Source organism: Suricata suricatta, chromosome 1, assembly GCF_006229205.1.
Source record: "Suricata suricatta isolate VVHF042 chromosome 1, meerkat_22Aug2017_6uvM2_HiC, whole genome shotgun sequence".
NCBI lineage: Eukaryota > Metazoa > Chordata > Mammalia > Carnivora > Herpestidae > Suricata > Suricata suricatta.
Window position 1 is genome coordinate 70,632,251 of NC_043700.1, and position 17,714 is coordinate 70,649,964.

Below are 17,714 nucleotides of genomic sequence, written 5' to 3' on the forward strand. Positions count from 1 at the left end.
CAAAAATCAAAACAGGGTCACACATGAGGTAAGTCAACATGTACAAATTTTTTTTCAGCTGAAATGGGAGTGTTTCTTAGCTTGCTCTTGATGTTCATTGAGTAAGAAAAAGATTGTTTGAATATGTAAGAAGTTGAAACCTAAGTATAATGTCCATTGGTTTCTTATGAATAGCAGAATATTCTTTTCTTCACAGAAACCCAGAACTTGTCTGGGGCAGATTTGTAAGTAAAACTCATCTTTTATAAAACTGCAGCTCTTCTTCCTTTTCCTCAAGGCACATTTTCATAATCAGAAGATTATGAAAAGAGTTCTGCCCAGTGATTCATTTATGTTGAAAGGGAAGAAAACCAGTTGATTTTTGTTCTGTATCTCCAGGTGATTTCCAATAGGACTTGAGGCTTGATGATATCTTTCTTTAGTTAAGCCCAAGCAGCAGTGGAAGCATTTCATGATCTCTTTTTATAACGTGACGGCTTCTGAAAGTTCATTTTCCTTTTAAATCCAAGAATCTTGTCCAGTGAAGTCGAATCATTGTCTTCATATCTTACTGAGACTGAAGCGTAAGTGCTACATTGGCTAGTTTCTGCAGCTATTCTTCATCCTCCGAGTACTCAACAAAATCTAGCCTTCTGTTGTCTTAGAAGGAGCCCTTTCAGCTCAAATACCCTGTTGAGAATTTTTCCTCTGCTGAGCCACTGGACTTCTTTATGTAATAGAAAAAGTTCTTTAAACATTCTTTAATGAAATGACCTTTGTCTAATGAAGTTAACCATTTTGTAGTGTCTTATTTTGCCCCAAGGGTTTTTTACACCAGTACATAGATGGCTTCTGTGTCAATTCAGGTCCCCAGAGAAATAGATCAAGACAAGATATGATGGACAGGTAGCCCCCAGTCAGAATTGGTGATTGGAGCATTCTCATTCATTTGCCGGGAGAAGCATTAGAGACACGATGGCCAGGTGTGAATTTTGTAGTGGATTCCAAGATGAGGTAGCTGGGAGCTGTCAAGCAGCTGTGCTCTTCATAGCAGGGTTTGTTGAAGGGATAGCTGAGCAGGGCACCATTGTGGCCTCCCTCCTTGTCCCATTTGAGCTTTTGATACCATACTGCCAGATGAATACAATTCTTACCCTGCTCATGTTTGATACCCTCACCCAAACAGATGTCCTCAGTCTACCCTGCCTTTGACCTGCTGGGCTTCTCCACTATTGAATCACTCTTCACTTCAGGTTTTGACACCACTGTTGGTCTACCTTTCTTTTATCATCCCCCACATACAAGCAGGCCTCCTTGCTCTGCTTAAATTGAGCCCCCTCTGCTGGACTGCCATCCTGCCTTCGACATGCAAACCTAACTTGCCTGGTTCCACCAAAAGGCCTTAGGATTAGATTGTGGAGGGAAAGGATAGTAGAAGGAAGAGGAGGAGCCACTAGGTTTGTTAAATGTGCAGTTGCCTAGAATATAGTTCCATTCACTGAGAGAAAATAGTAGAGGAATCTAAGAACTAATTTGGGCGGTGTGTGTGTGTGTGTGTGTGTGTGTGTGTGTGTGTGTGTGTGTAAACAGATTTGGATTTAATGATAATGAATTTGTAGTGGTTGTGAAACATCTTGGTAAAATTAACAGACTCAACAGAGGAGTTGACTGGAGATAAGAGAATTGGTTGTCATTAGCTTCTATGTGATAGTTAAAATCCTAGGTTTTAAAGAAACTGCAGAGAAGGAAGGAGCTAGCAACAGAGAACAACAGTACTGTCCAAGGAGTGATACCACGAAAAGGATGATACGAAAGGAAATTAAGGGACAAGAGAGTTGTAAAGAAGAGGGGGTGCTTGTTCAATAATGTAAAAAGCTATGGAAATGGTAAAAGACCCAGTGGGACTTAGCAACCAGTTAAAAATTTAGTTTAATGGAGTAAATGTGGATTGCAGAGGTAGTGGTAGAGGTGAATGGGAACGAGGAATTAAATTTGGCCAAAACAAAAATATCTAAGTTAAAAAATAAAAAATAGGTATTGTAATGTGAACTAAGAAATAGTGTTTAATGTTATTTCTAGTAAATATATATGATTGATGAGCCATCTGGACTTAAATCACTGTTCCAAACCATAAAATGTAATGAATATTTGCTGCTCTAATGAATACTTGCACGATGCTCCCCACACTGTTCATTTTGTGTTGCTTTTGTTAATCTACATTGCTGAGGACCTATTCAGCCAATTTTGGAGTCCCTGGAAGATTTTCACCTTAAGTTACATCTTTGATTTCCTGGTTAACCACAGTATAAGGCATGTGGAACTAGAATTACCCAACAAAGCCTGTGCTTTTGAAGTATCAATCTTTTTAGTCACATATTTTTTATAGCTTGTATTAAAATAACAAGAAATTTGATTAAAGGAGAAAAATGATAAATAAATGTTAAGACTAGATTTATACTGTCAGTTTAAAAAATACAACATGTAACATATTCAGTACAGCTTTTAAAAATGTGTTTAAAATAATTGATATTATGTTTCTTTGGTGAGAAAGAATGCATATAATTGCCTTTAAACAGATTTAACAATTATTTACTCATTAAAAATGCTTTGAGGACAAAACTGAACATTTATGGCTTTGGGTAGGTGCTGAAAATAACTGTGATGCAAAACGAGAGTCTTTTTCCTGAGGAAGCTTAAATTCTGATACATGGATGGATGGTTGGATAGATAGATACTTACTCCAGTGCTTTTATGCAGTGCTATGGAGAAGAGTAAAACAGGGCAAGGGGAAAGGGAATGATGTAAAGGAGTTATTATTTTGTTATTATTTTTAAAAATTTTGTAATGTTTTTATTTTATTTTTTAGAGAGAGACAGAGTATGAGCAGGAGAAGGGCAGAGAGAGAGAGGGAGACACAGAATCTGAAGCAGGCTCCAGGCTCTGAGCTGTCAGTGCAAAGCCTGATGCAGGGTTCGTACTCATGGACTGTAAGATTGTGACCTGAGCTGAAGTCAGACGCTTAACTAACTGAGCCACCCAGGTGCCCCAGGAGTTATTATTTTAAATAAAATTATTAGGGAAAGTGTCATTGTTTAGGGGACATGTGAACTGATTCTGAAGAAAGCAATGGGCAGAACCATGTGGATACATGGGGGAGAGCGTTCAGGCAGAGGGAGTGGCCAGTGCAGCAGCATATTTTCTTCTTGAAGAAAGAGCAAGGTTAGAAAGAGTAAAGTGAGAAAGAAATAACACAGTATAAGCTCATGGTGGTGATCATGTGCGTAGATTATTATATAGATAGGCAACCATAAAAATTGACATTCTGAGTGAAATGACATTGTATCACATATTCCCAGATACTGTTAATCATTTTGGCTATAATAATTACAAATAAATTATTAACTTGGATTATATATAGACTTCGTTCATTGTATGAAGTTGGAGTGTTGGTAAGTGGTGTGGCCAGAAGAGGGCTCCTGGTGATTAGGGAAGATCTTTAGGATTCATGGAAAATCCTGAACTGCTTGCTGAAGCTTTGAGTTATCTTTTTGATCATTAATACAATTTGGTTTGTTTTCCTGTGATCTACATCCTCAAGCTTCTTAAATGACTTTGTAGTCTAATGGAGCATACCCTGCTATGTAATTTTAAAAATGTTAAAAATTCTAAAAATTTCTCAGTCATTTGGAGGCTTTGGCAATTTGCTTAAAGGCACCCCTTGTTTTAACTAGTGTTCTTAGATTTCAAGGTAATTTCAAGGTTAGTGTTTGCCTTGGAAAGATCTTTTGAGGCTTACAGCTGTAGTTCAATCTTAAGATAGGTTTTCAGAGCTCAACTTGTTTTAACACGTGAACTTGCCCTCTTTGATTCCTTTAAGCATCCTAAAATAAGTTCAGATGGTTTTTATATAATCAAAGATTTTTGAAAAGCAAGGTTCATGAGAAACTAGTTAAAAAGTTTCTGAGCGACCAGTTTAAAAAGAAAGCACTGAAATTAGGTCTGAAATGCCACTAAATCAACAAAGTATAATGACTAAAAGTTAGCCACTATTTTTTAGGACTTGGGTAAAAGTCCTGGAGTAATTCTCTTCTATCAGAATAACCTTATTTCTGAAATTTTTTGAAAAGCAAAGTTATTATAATACTTCTCCTTCATCCTGGGATGAAACTGACTGTAGAGGCATGTCTTTCCTCAGATATCCTTAGATTCTTAATGCCCTGGACTTCACACTATAGTGAAAGATGCTGCTGGAAGAACCCTGTTCTGCCCACTGTAATTAGAAGGGGGAAAGTGATGATGCCACTCTCTCTCCTTCTCTTTATACAAAGTGTAACTTGATTTAATATAGGCTATCTGATCTTTTCATTTATTTGAGAAATTTAGTGATGAATATCTATTAGAGCTTTCAATTTCTTTGATAATTTATCCTTTGTTATATATCCAGAAGCAACAATTGATAATGCTGTGGCTTCTTCATTGGTATCTCAAAATACTGTGTGAATGTTGCATAACAAGCACTGTTCTGTCTAAAGGAATGAGATAAAGTAGGTACTATTCACGTTCATTATTTGCAGATTCTGTATTTGCAAATTTGCTTATGCACTACAGTTTTCTTTTGACACCAAAAAGCAATATTCATGATGTTTTCAGTCATTTGTGGACATGAACATGCACAGGGTAGCAAAAAATCACTTGGCATGTACATTTCCTTCTGAGGTCAAAGTGACTCTCTGCCTTCTTGTTTCAGCCCTCATACTATAAACAAGTGTCCTTTTTATGGTCTATTTAGTGAAGTATTTTTCACTGAAAGCTTTTCATTGGTGATTTGGCCGTTTAAAATGGTCACCCAGCATAGTGGTGAGGTGATGTCTAGTGTCATGATGTGCCTCATGGAGAGCATAAGATAAGCTTTGTTCAGGCGTGAATTTATAGTGCTGTTGACTGTGAGTTCAATGTCAATGTTATGTATGCAGTACATATCTTTATATAGAAATATACATACGAAAAGATTATATATTGATCCATTGGCCAAAATGTTGTGACCAAGGCTTGCAGGAACTTAACTCTTTGTTTCCCCTGGGAGCAGTGGCTCAGTATTGTGGTAGTGTTGTAGAACATAATTACTGTCAATAATGAGAATGGACTGTGTTTAATCAAGGGTGATGATTTACAGAGATTTTAGATATCTGAAATATTTCACAATTCCCTCTCTCTAAGCCATTGTTTTAGGTTTGTTTAAGTATATACACACATACAGAGTTATTTACAATGTAACATTGGATTTTTTTCATGGGTTCTGGTTGGGTTACAAGCCAGTGACTAACTTGTAAAGAAACCATTCTAAACATTATTCTCTAGAAAATTAAAATGTGCCAGAAGCATATTGAATATTCAGTGTTTGTTTTAGAATAATAATCTTTGAGCATTGGAATGATTCTGGTTTTGGAAAGAAGTCTGAGTATCAATGTTAGAGAATAATACTCTTAGGCATTTTCATATATAGTTAATGTAGACTGAGGCATGTGAAGGAAAACACAGTTGAATGTCTATTTCTGGTCCCTACTTTGCTCAAAGCTAGCTGGAAGCTAGCAATCTTGGGAAATTTACTTAAATTTCTCTTCGAGCTTCAGTTGCTCTGTGAAGTGAGGAAATTTTTAATTTAAAATTTTTATGATTTTCTTGACTTTGAATCATTTCAATTTTTCTCATGCCCAGTTGTCAAGGAAATTGGTTAATTTTACATCAAAATATATTAGCCATCAGATTTTCTTTTTTTGACTTCCAAGTTTGGTCTCAGTAGTTACTGATAAAAACATAAGTTATGTATTTGATACATCTTAACATTATATACTTCTGGTAAAAAAATAAAAGTATATTTCTATATTTTACATGACTTTTCATGATACAGGATCCTATTTGTTGATGTTTGTGTTTCTGACAGGTTCTATTTCTACAGAATTAGAATTTTAAAAGTGAAAGTGTGCATTTTTTGTTAATATTGTATTAGCTTTTCTGGTATGGAAGTTTTAAGTTTTAGATCAGCTTTATTTTTATGTGGAGCTTTATAAACTATTTTTAAACAGATACCCTCCCACAGGTATTTAGTTGATTATGATTTCCTATTACTTATTGGATAAATGTTTATTATTTTAATAGGTCATAGCTTATTTAATAGATTATTATTAGAATAAACTAATTTCCTGAAAATACTGGATTAAAAAATTTTTTATTTATGAATACCAATAGAAAATGAAATTTTTATTCCCATTTTCCCTTCTCAAACTGGGTCAGAGAAATCCAGTCTAATACATGTACTACTTGGACAAATTTTTACGTAAGCCTGTCAGATATTTTTTGCCTCTTCAAATATTCTGGGATTTCTCTCATCTGACTTTTAGCTGTGTCATTGTATATTTTATATTGGCTGTGCTTTAAATCTGATTCTTTTACTTGGATTTACCATTTTTGACCTGGTCTATTTGTAAGAATCTATATTATTTTGAAAGCTATCTCTGCTGTGGTTATAAATATGAGTCCATTAACTTTATTGGCTTAAATTAAGACACTTTGTCCTCTGTTCCTCTCAATATACCACTAAAGTTACTGAAAGGTAGTGATTTGAATTTCTATTATTCATAATTGGTAACAGAAGTATTCACCAATGACCAGTATTAATACTATTTTAGAAATGCCAGTCATAAACTTTCTATTTGTTGATAGACTGACTGCTTAGCAACAGTCTCCTCCCTACTTTTCACATATTCTTTATGATTAGTTTTATGACCTTTGTTCTTTCACCTTTGAACTTTGTGAGTTGCTTTTAATATGGCATTTAACCTGTTTCAGTCTCTTAAAAATATGCCTGTTAGTTTGAAGACAAAAAAGGCAGTTGGCTGGAGTCTGCATTATCCCAAGGCACTGACCCTGATATCATGCTGTTCTATGCATAAACATCCAAGTGAAAAATGTTTTGTTAATGTTAGGAGAGTTGACTTTAGATACAGTTACTAAAGCAAGATTTTGATTGTTTGAAAGAAACCTATGAATAGTAGATTTACCTTTATATACATTGGGATACTATATATATTCATTTGTGTAGGTCAGTGTTTGTCAGCATGTTATTTTTAACCTGCCTTTCTTTAATGTTTTCATAGTTTGTCTTCTAAACATACTAGCTAATAATATTTTGATGATCTTTATTTTCTGTAGTTTTTTTGTTTTTTAATTTTTTGTAGAAAACAACAGATATGCTTAATGTGCTTTTCCTAAGACCTACTTTCTACTTCAAATAGAAAGTTAGTTATTTTGCTTGTCTGAGTTGTAAATAAGAACCACTTGACTTTTTAAAGCTGTACTTAATATGTATTACATCCTGGTTTATTGATTATATTTGATCATCAAAATCTCATGCACCTAGGAATGTTTTCTTCCTCTCTCTCCCTAGAGGACTATTTCATACCTCTTTCTTCAAATTTCTAACATTCTTCTTCCAAGATCACTCTAATGATGATGACAATGATGACATTGCTATCTACTTTAGAAGGAAAAAGGAAAACAGTTAAAAGAATGAGTAGGAAATTTCCAAAGAATCCTACCTCTATAATAACACACGTATTTCCAACAGCTGGAAAAGGAAATAAATTTAAAGTACTGTAATACCACACTTCTTTTCTGTCTTTTACCATAAATGAAGTTTTCATTTTTTAACTAAAATTAGTCTTCCATTTTTGAATTCTTTCTCATCATCCACTTTTAATTACTTAAGAAGAACATTACTTTAATTGGATTTCAACTAACAAAACTCCTATTACTAGTGACTTCCATGTTACTGAATCCAGTGGTCAGTTCTTTCTGTTCATCATCCTACTTGATCTGTCGTCACCAGTTGTCGTTTAAACTTTGTCCCTGTGGGTATGCTTTCTTTACCTGAATATCTCGAAGATACCACCCATTCTCAGTCCTCCTTCTTAGTTACCTTTGTTGGTTACTTTTCTTCTCTTTGAATGTTGGGAGTGTCTCATAGCTCAGTCATTGGAACTCTTCTTTTTCCACACTTACACTTCTAGTTGTAATTAGAATTAAATAATTTTCCCCCACGCTTAAGTTTATTTCTTAGAAAGTGTAGATTGTAGAAAATAAGATGAAATATTGGTACTTTAAAACTATCTTTCAGATTTTCAGACCCCATTTCAAAACTTGCAGTGAGAACTGAGGCACTTTGGGGGATGCCATCTAGTGGCAAGGGTTGGAAAAGTAAATAAGGCTGTTTTAATAAAGACCATTGTGATATAATGTAGTTATTCTTAGGACATGATAGAAGATGGATATTGTATTTCTTTTATCTCATAAGGCTATAAAGATATTTTTAAAAGGAGTTTTATGTGAACTTGGGCAGTGTATTGGCATTATTCTATATAACCTCAAACGTGTCCATATAGATATCTGCAAAGGGTGAAATTTAAGAATGACCCATTATGAAAAGATTCTACATCAGATCAACTTTCAGAGTCTATAAAACATAAAAGCAAATGTGTATGATATATAACATTTGAGAAATGCAGTGGAAAAAAATAGTTTCAGGTGCTTATAATACCACCACCCAAAAGCAGTTTATATTTTGAAGTACTGTTTTTATGAAGTCTAAAAATCATGTTGTGATTATATAATTTCCCTTAGCATTAATATACACATCCATGTCCTCACAAATTTTTAAAAATGAACATTGGGTTTAGGGATTGTACCATATAAATCACATCTCATGGATTCCTTTTCTTGAACATTTGGGTTTTGATCATTTTTATTTACATTTATTTATTTTTGTGGATAAAGCTGCAGTGAGCATCCTTTGCATAATTTTTTTTTCTGTTTTAGGGTTACTTCCTTAGGATAGATTGCCAGAAGTGGAGTTTCTGGGTCAGAGGGTATGAACTTACGAACTTTTTTCCTTTTTTTAAAAAATAAAAATAAAACTTTTTGTTTATTTGCTGTCCATTCAATTTATAGTCATTGTGAAAAGCGAAAATCATAATGAATTATGTGTGGTGTTTGTTGGAAAACTGTGTCTTAAGGCAAGGTTCCATGATCAGAGAAGTTTGGGAAATTCCTAAAGTAAGAAGGCCTTTTTTATCTTGGTTTACCTCAGCATTTCCTGAACTTAACTGAGCATTGAATAGTTTTTTTTTTTATTATGATATACTTCATAACATTTTCTGGAAGCTTTACAAAAGATATCATTTATGAATTGATCTAAAATTGAAAATCATCTTATTGGTAAAATTATGTTTTGTTGGTCAAAGCAACTAAATTATAAAGCTTTATTCTAAAATTGTTTTTTTTAAAAGATTAAAGCTGTTTACTATATAAGTTTTGTGTTTGGCTTAATAAAGTGTCATAATTTCTACATTTTAAACTTTATTGATTCCTAAAGAACATCTTAATGTCTCAATAGCATCAAATACTTTACAATCTTTAATGAAATTTTGAATATAGACCTAGAACATAAAAGTGGAAGATAATATACACTATACAAACCTTTTTCTCCCCCTATTTTTTCCTACAGAATGTGAAATCCTTTGCATCTTCTGATAGTCTAGCCAAGGTCCAAGAAGTAGCAAGCTGGCTTTTGGAAATGAATCAGGAACTGCTCTCTGTGGGCAGCAAAAGACGACGAACTGGAGGCTCTCTGAGAGGTAACCCTTCCTCAAGCCAGGCCGATGAGGAGCAGATGAACCGCGTGGTGGAGGAGGAGCAGCAGCCGCAGCAGCTCCGACAACAGGAGGAGGAGCACACTGCAAGGAATGGTGAAGTCATCCGAGCAGAACCCAGACTTGGAGACCAAAGCAACTCCCTGCAAGGACAGTTGGAAGAAAACAATAATCGATTCATTTCGGTAGATGAGGACTCCTCAGGAAATCAGGAAGAACAAGAAGAAGATGAGGAACATGCTGGTGAACAAGATGAGGAGGATGAGGAGGAAGAGGAAATGGACCAGGAGAGTGATGATTTTGATCAGTCTGATGACAGTAGCAGGGAAGATGAACATACACATAGTAACAGTGTCACAAACTCCACTAGTATCGTGGACCTGCCTATTCACCAACTCTCCTCCCCATTCTGTACAAAGACAACAAAAGTGAGTATATTTAGTTCACTGTTCCCTGAGACATTTACCTATCCATATTCACTGTAATGAAACTGTCCTTACAGTCTTTGTTATTACCACAGAACTCATCATCAGATGTGTAATAATAAAGTGAACTAATTTTTGTTTTACAGAAGGTATTAGAAATAGAAATACTGATAATGGGACAGTCTTGTTACAAACAGAGGGAAGGTAATTGATCCTATTACTATGAATAATCATTAATACCAAATTTTACTCTAAATTTGATCCCTAACTGGGGGTTAGTAGTTTGTGTGCAGAGGAGAGCATTGTAGTGAAAAACATGATTTGTGTAAATCAAGTCGTAAAGAATCTTTTCTTATTTACAAAATTCAGCTGCTGAGGTGGGTTACATATTCACAGGTGTTACTCCAAGGCACAAGTTATTGTCATGTTTCTGCCACTACTTCCCTTATCTGCAGTTTTTGTTTTCATTCCCATTCCTAGAAGATAGCTCTGTTGTATGTGCTTTCTTATCTCATTCAGTTAGTGGTAGCCCACGGACTTTGCCATAGTGTTGTTTCAAAAGGTACACAGACTCCTGTCTAAACCAGAGAAATCTTATCAACTCTGGGACTTGTTGATTAATCTAGTGCTAAGAAAAACAATTCCATTGGATACAGTCCTTTGTGGCTATGCCAGAAATTAAGGACTGAAGTATACCAGTCAGTCATACTATCTATCATCTTTGCTACTAGCTAGGCAGAGAGGTCCTGAAGCATTGGAGTCTGTCTGAGATGGAAGGAGGAAGTGATTGAGCAGGTGCAGTAAATTTGGAATTGCCAGTGCTTGTTCTTTGGGATGGCATGTGGGCTTCTCTCCTCAATGTACTCCTGGATATTCCTTAAAATTGTGGTTATGACAAGGGGTGGGGATTGCGGAGGAAAAGAAGCAGCATTATTTCTCTCACTCCCCAATCTTTCTATTGTATTCTCCTCCCCCGACCCCCTGTCCCAATCGAATATAGTCAAAATGAAATAATACAGCGCCTGGACTTTGCTTCAAAATAATACTTAAGGAGAGAAAAGGAGAGGGTATAGATTGGCCATGAGTTGCTGATTATTGAAGTGAGCTCACAGATTGGGATGGGGGTGGTTCATGGGCGTTCTTCTGTGTGGTTTTTAAAGTATGCTTATAATATTCTATAGTCAAAACATTTTTGAGTTGTAAAGAATATGAACACACGTACAAACTAACCCTAGAAAATGACAATCAAAGTTGTAAATAGGAGTTTTCTTTACATACCTTGGTCTTGTTGACTAGTTCCTAAGTCAAATAGCTGCTGACTTCCCCTCCTCATTGAATTTTATTTTCTCTGTATTTTGGTGCTATTGAAATTACAGGAAATTCAATAAAATATTAGGTACTTTTCGCTGGAGTTAAAATTTAATCAATATTTTAGGCAGTGTTGCTATCTATGGTCTATTTAAAGAGGAGAGAAAGTAAAAAGAATTATATACAGAATGAATGAGGTATGTAGCACAACTTTTGTCCTCCCCTTCCCCCCACCAGTCTTCTATGCTCATAAATCTTTGCGTGCTGTTTGGTTCTTTATTTATTATTTGAAAATTAGATAAAAATCATGAATATCCATATAGAGTAGACTTATAGTTAAACAGTTCTTTGGTATGGAACATTTTCATTCAAATAATAGCTTACTTACTTTATAAACATTAAAGTGAATAATGTCCATAGCTATCCTCTTACTCTTATTTGCTTATTTTTTAATTTTATAGTGAATCATTGATTTAGCCCATAAAAAATATACAAACACATGTAACATCATCTACTTTAATGTAACTTGACCTGGAATAAAATATTGCAGACACTAGGTTTAATACTTGAATTGTTATATCATTTTTGCTTAAGGTTGTGAAACTTTAAACTCTTTATAAAACATGTTTATCCCTAATTTACCTAGCCTGTCTGCAAGTTTAGATTTTATTTAGTTGGTTTGATCTGAGAAGGAGCTGGCTTCAGTAGTGGTTTAATCCATTCTGCCATCTCTGTCTCAAGGTGTTGAAGCAGTGTTTTGAATCTCTACCCCTAATAGTTATAGCCTGCTTTGTTGGTAAGGCTAAGACCTTTTATAATGCAGTCCACCCAGCTTCTGTCCCCCAGATCTCTTGATCTCTCTCTCTCAAGGTTACTACATAATGGGGCAGTTTCTATCTCTTTTTTTCCTGAGAATTCAAGTGGAAGAATGGGGTTTAGTATTTTATTGCAATGTCTTGATTAAGAAAGAAGTTTAATCAAAACTAAGCCTTGTTGAACAATGCAAAATTATCAGTGAGTTCTGCTATATTTTAAATTAAAAACAAGAAATCCAGCTACACAAAACCTATTTTTCCAAAAGGAGAAGTCATTAGATTGTTCTGTAGGAACAGAACTTTTAGGTGTTGTCTTATGTAGTTATATAGTTACCCCCTTAAAAACAAAGTAACAGTTTTAAGACAGGTTTTTCTAGTGTCTCTTGGGTCACGAAAGCAAGGTATTATGTGTCCACACAAGGCCACAGGTGTGGACTGAGTACTAGCAACAGCAGGGACAGACGTGTATATGTGCATGAATGTCTATTTGTATGTGTATGTATATGTGTGCTTTGTACACACTTTTGATACATTGTTTATTTTGAGGCCGCTTTACAAACATGGCAAGAAGAATATAAATGAACTATTTGACTGCCAAGGCAGTGTGCCCTTCTACATCGTGGTATTTCAGGCTTTATTTGGCCCATTTTCCTTTTTCTCTCTTCTTGAAACTCTGTAGGATCATTCCCAGAGTGCTTTATTTTTTTCACCACAACATTTTACAGAGGTCACCTATTCATTGCTTAAAAAGAAAATGTCAGTACGTATGTATATAAATCCTTTTAATATATAAATAAATGCTCTCATTATTTCAAATACAGTAAAACTGGATTGCGAGTAACTTGTTCTGCGAATGTTATGCAAGATGAGCAAACATTTAGAAAACATTTTAACTTGATAAACGAAGAATGTCTTACAATACGAGTAGTATGTAACGCTGAATGTCACATGATCACAACTTGCTTTAATATACGAGTGCTTTGATTATAAGCATGTTTCTGGAATGAATTATGCTCCCAAACCAAGGTTTTACTGTATTTTTATTTTGGAGCAGCCTTAAATTTTGATCATTATAAACATAAAACACTTCTACAGACATTACCCATGGCCACAGTTTCTTTCAAGTCTTCTTAAACTGTGACTTTTAAGAAGAGTAGCGGTATAAGAATCTTTTTAAAATTGCCGTTTTTAATGTTAATGTGGAATTAGGCTTTTACAGTTTTATCCAACATATTTTTCAAGTTTTTTTTTTTTTTTGGGCAGTTTCTTAAATATACCCTGTGGCCAGCTATACTTATTTATTCATCATTCCTGAACATGCTGTATATACAAATATATTAATGAGAAAATCCATTTTTCGTCCTTCCTTGCCTTGGTCTTTTTTTCGAAAACATATTGAAACTATTAAAACTCTTAGGACAATCTTTTCTTCCCCCCAGTCACCAAAGATTTGTTCATCTGGGAACTTATATAATAATATACATTAGAAGTTTCAGACCATCTTCATGTTAAAAGTCAAGGGTAGTGGTAGTCAAGAATTAGTATTTATTAAGCCCATATACTGTTTCTGTGATAGATAAGTAAGGAGAAGTTACAGAGAGACCAAATGATTCACCCAAAAATGACACTGTAAGTGACCAGAGATTTTAATCCAGATCTGCCTAATAAAAACAAACAAACAAACAAACAAACAAAACCAACTTTCTTTCCATGTGCTGTGCTGCCCCTAATGGTAGAATTTGGAAAATATTGCTACACAAGATTTTCAGCAGAACTACAAGTCTATTTAGGTTCTAGTCTCTGGAGTATGATAGCTTTCTAATACAGTGTTACATTTGAAATCATGAGGGCTCAGTTAAGTGGTTTTCTGTGTGGTATTTAACAAAGATTATTGAAGATATAAAGATTCAAAGCTAAAATTGTAACAAGAAGAAATGACAGTGAAATTTTAGATTGGAAAATAGGTATCAATTTTCCACAGTACACCAAACATGTTTTTAACCAAGGGTTCTGTGCTGGCTATTTTTGTAAATTTGATTGTCTACCTGTAAATTGTAAAGTCAACTTGCTTCCTCAGATAGGAATGTTCACCTTTTCAGTTTTAACTCCCTCTGTATAGCCCTATATTAAAAACAAATCTTGGTGTGCCTGGGTGGCTCACTGAGTCCATTAAGTGTCTGACACGTGGTTTTGGCTCAGGTCATGATTTCATGGTTGTGAGATGGAGCCCCACGTTGAGCTCGCACTGGGTGTGGAGTCTGCTTAAGATTCTCCTTTTCCTTCTCCTTTTGCCCCTCCCCTACTTGTGGGGCAGGGGGAAACTGTGTTTTTAAAGAGATGCCTAGCCCATACATAAGATTCTTTTTACATGTTTAATGTAGAGTAGCAACTCATTTCCCACTAAGATGAAAAGCAAATGAGGTTACCATTAGGCCAAGTCTTTTGTATTCTCCTGATGTTTTAATGAAGAAAACCATGTTTGAGCACCAGTTTCTACTTCTTCCATGTCTGTCTTGTTGTCTTCCATCTGTTGTCACATAATTTCATTCCTTAACCTTGAATTAGTCTATTTTTCCATCCTGACTGTTAGATTTCTCCTAGTAACTAAACAGCTTTTTTATCCTTTTTGCCTCAAATAAGAAATAAATGTCAATTAAAACTGACAAAAGTCTGAGGCTTTTTCGTGTTTCTAGGTTCTAAACAATAGAGAGATCAGTCAGAAGGATCACTAGAAGGATTGGGGGATCAAAATAACAGTTTTGTTTCTAGTCTACCATCCTCCAGCCATTCCTTTGAACCAGAGCTCCTGGGAAACTTTGTAGGACAATGTGACTAACATCTGAAATCCAACAGCCTCTAAATTCTCTTCTGATGAATATAGAGTTCTAGAGAGTGATGTCTGCTTTAGGAAGTCCCAAGCCTTGTCTTGTTCTTGTTAAGACAAAGAACTTAAGTTCAAATTCTGTTAGGTGTAAATACATCCAGAGAGCAACAAGAGCTATGTAAGGCAGTCATCTTGAATAACATCCACTAAGAAACATAGCCCAATGAATAGAGCCATGCTTCCCACCTTTGTGAAGGAAGATCCCATAGAAATATGCACTCTGCCCAATTTAACCCAATTTTTAAAAATTCTTTTTAATGTTTTAATTTATTTTTGAGAGAGAGAAAGAGACAGCCTGAGCAGGGGAGGGTCAGAGAGAGAAGGAGTCACAGGATCTGAAGACAGGCTCCAGGCTCTAGGAGCTAGCTGTCAGCACAGAGCCCGATGGAGGGCTCAAACCCACGAACTGTGAGATCATGACCAGAGCCGAAGTTGGATGCTTAACCAACTGAGCCACCCAGGTGCCCCTTAACCCAATTTTAAACACATGGATTTAGGGTGCCTGGCTGGCTCAGCTGGTTAAGCATCCAACTCTTGATTTCACCTCAGGTCATGATCTAATGGTTTGTGGGTTTGGGCCTTGCATAGGGCTATGTGCTGACATTGCAGAGCCTGTTTGGGATTCTCTCCCTCCCTCTTTCTCTCCCTCTCTCTCTGCTCCTTCCCTGCATGGGCATGCATGTGTCTCTCTATGTCCCCCTCCCTCTTTCTTTTACTCAAATATTAAAAAATTTTTTAAAAATTTGAGAAAAAAAACACATAGATTCACTCATATATATTTGGAACTTAAGAAATAAGCAAAGGCAAAAGAGAGAGACAAATGAAAAAAACAGACTCTTAATGACAGAAAACAAACTGATGGTTTACCAGAGAGGCGGTGGGTGGGGGACTAGGTGATGGGGATTAAGGCGTGTACTTGTGATGAGCACTGGCTGTTATATTGAAGGGTTGAATCAAATTGTACACCTGAAAATATTACACTCTATGTTAACTAACTGGAATTTAAATAAAAACTTAAAAAATAAACATATGGAGAGAATAGTGGAAGTAGAGGGAAGGGGACACCCTGGAGAAGATGGGTTTTCCCTTAAAATGGTAGAATGAAAAGAGCTTTCAGATTTGAATTTGAATTCTGATTTTGCCACCTATTATATGACAATCTCATTGGACTGTTTCCTTATCTGTAAAATAAGACTATAATACCTATTTCTCAGTGGTTTTATAAGTATTAAGTAAAAACAAATATGTATAGCAACTAAGTACTATAGGGCTTGAGTCACTCAGGTAGTTGACAAATGAAGACCTGTGACTTCATTCAGTTTATCTGTCTTCTATCTCTCACCTCTCATCTCATAGAATACCCTTCATTCCCCATAACAGAAACCAGTCTTGTGGGGTTTTTTTTTAATGACGTTTAGAAGTCAGTCATCATCTAGTGGAAAAAATATAAATAAATAGATAAGTACTTTAAAGAGTATACTTTTGGATTGGGAACAAACCATAATAAGTTAAGCCCATCACTAATAAAAATAAAAATGTGACATAAATTTCCAAGGGAATGCTATTCATAGATCTTCCCAATTGATAGGTACATGCGATTTCCTCTAATTAGAAGGCCATTATATAATGATCTCTTCATGAAAATGGGACTGAATATACTGGAAAGGCAATGGACTCTAAGAGTTCTTTGTGTAACCAATTTTTCATATCTCTGGAACTCACGTACCACCCTGGCAATTTTCTAAGGTCAACTTCCCATATTTTTACAAGAGTAACAGTATAATGGTAACTTTTTTGCTCGTAAGACATTTGTTTGTTTACTTTAAATGTTTGTTTATTTTTGAGAGAGAGCCTGAGTGGGGGAGGGGTAGCAAGAGAGGGGGACAGAGGATCTGAAGTGGGCTCTGCCTTGACAGCAGTGAGCCTGTGTGGGGTTCTAACTCTAGGACCGTGAGATTGTGACCTGAGCTGTAGTCAGATGCTCAACCGACTGAGCCACCCAGGTGCCCCAAGACATTTATTTAATATGTGGTTTCTTTAGAGAGTTACTTAGAGTAGTTTTGACACCAGTGTTGGCTGTCCAGGAAATGTGAAAATCATGCCTTTTAAAATCATTCTGGAGGCAGTTTCAGAGCCTTTTTTTGTTGTTTCTTTAACTTTTTTAATGCAGCAGTTAGAAAATTCTTTTTTTTTTTTTTAAATAGTTTATTGTCAAATTGGTTTCCATACAACACCCAGTGTTCTTCCCCACAAGTGCCCTCCTCCATCACCACCACCTCTTTTCCCCCTGGCCCCCTCAGTTCGTTTTCAGTATTCAATAGTCTCTCAAGTTTTGCGTCCCTCTCTCTCCCCAACTGTCTTTCCCTCTTCCCCTCTCCCTGGTCCTCCATTAGGTTTCTCCTGTTCTCCTGTTAGACCTATGAGTACAAACATATGGCATCTGTCCTTCTCTGCCTGACTTATTTCGCTTAGCATGACACCCTCAAGGTCCATCCACTTTCCTACAAATGGCCATATTTCATTCTTTCTCATTGCCATGTAATACTCCATTGTATATATATACCACATCTTCTTGATCCACTCATCAGGTGATGGACAT

At 35.6% G+C, this 17,714-nt stretch overlaps 1 protein-coding gene across 5 annotated transcripts in view; it reads left to right on the forward strand.

Annotated features, from left to right (window-relative positions):
• Nucleotides 1-17,714, forward strand: part of FBXW7 (F-box and WD repeat domain containing 7) — a 220,530-nt gene that overhangs the window by 117,876 nt on the left and 84,940 nt on the right. For 3 of the 5 annotated variants that reach the window (XM_029940150.1, XM_029940145.1, XM_029940101.1), the window contains exon 2: nucleotides 9,539-10,111. In XM_029940150.1, coding sequence (XP_029796010.1) covers nucleotides 9,608-10,111 — 504 coding nt within the window. In that variant the 5' untranslated portion in view covers nucleotides 9,539-9,607. Of the gene's footprint in view, nucleotides 1-8,850; nucleotides 8,901-9,538; nucleotides 10,112-17,714 lie in introns of those variants that run through there. The other 2 variants (XM_029940109.1, XM_029940135.1) reach the window with 2 other exon arrangements.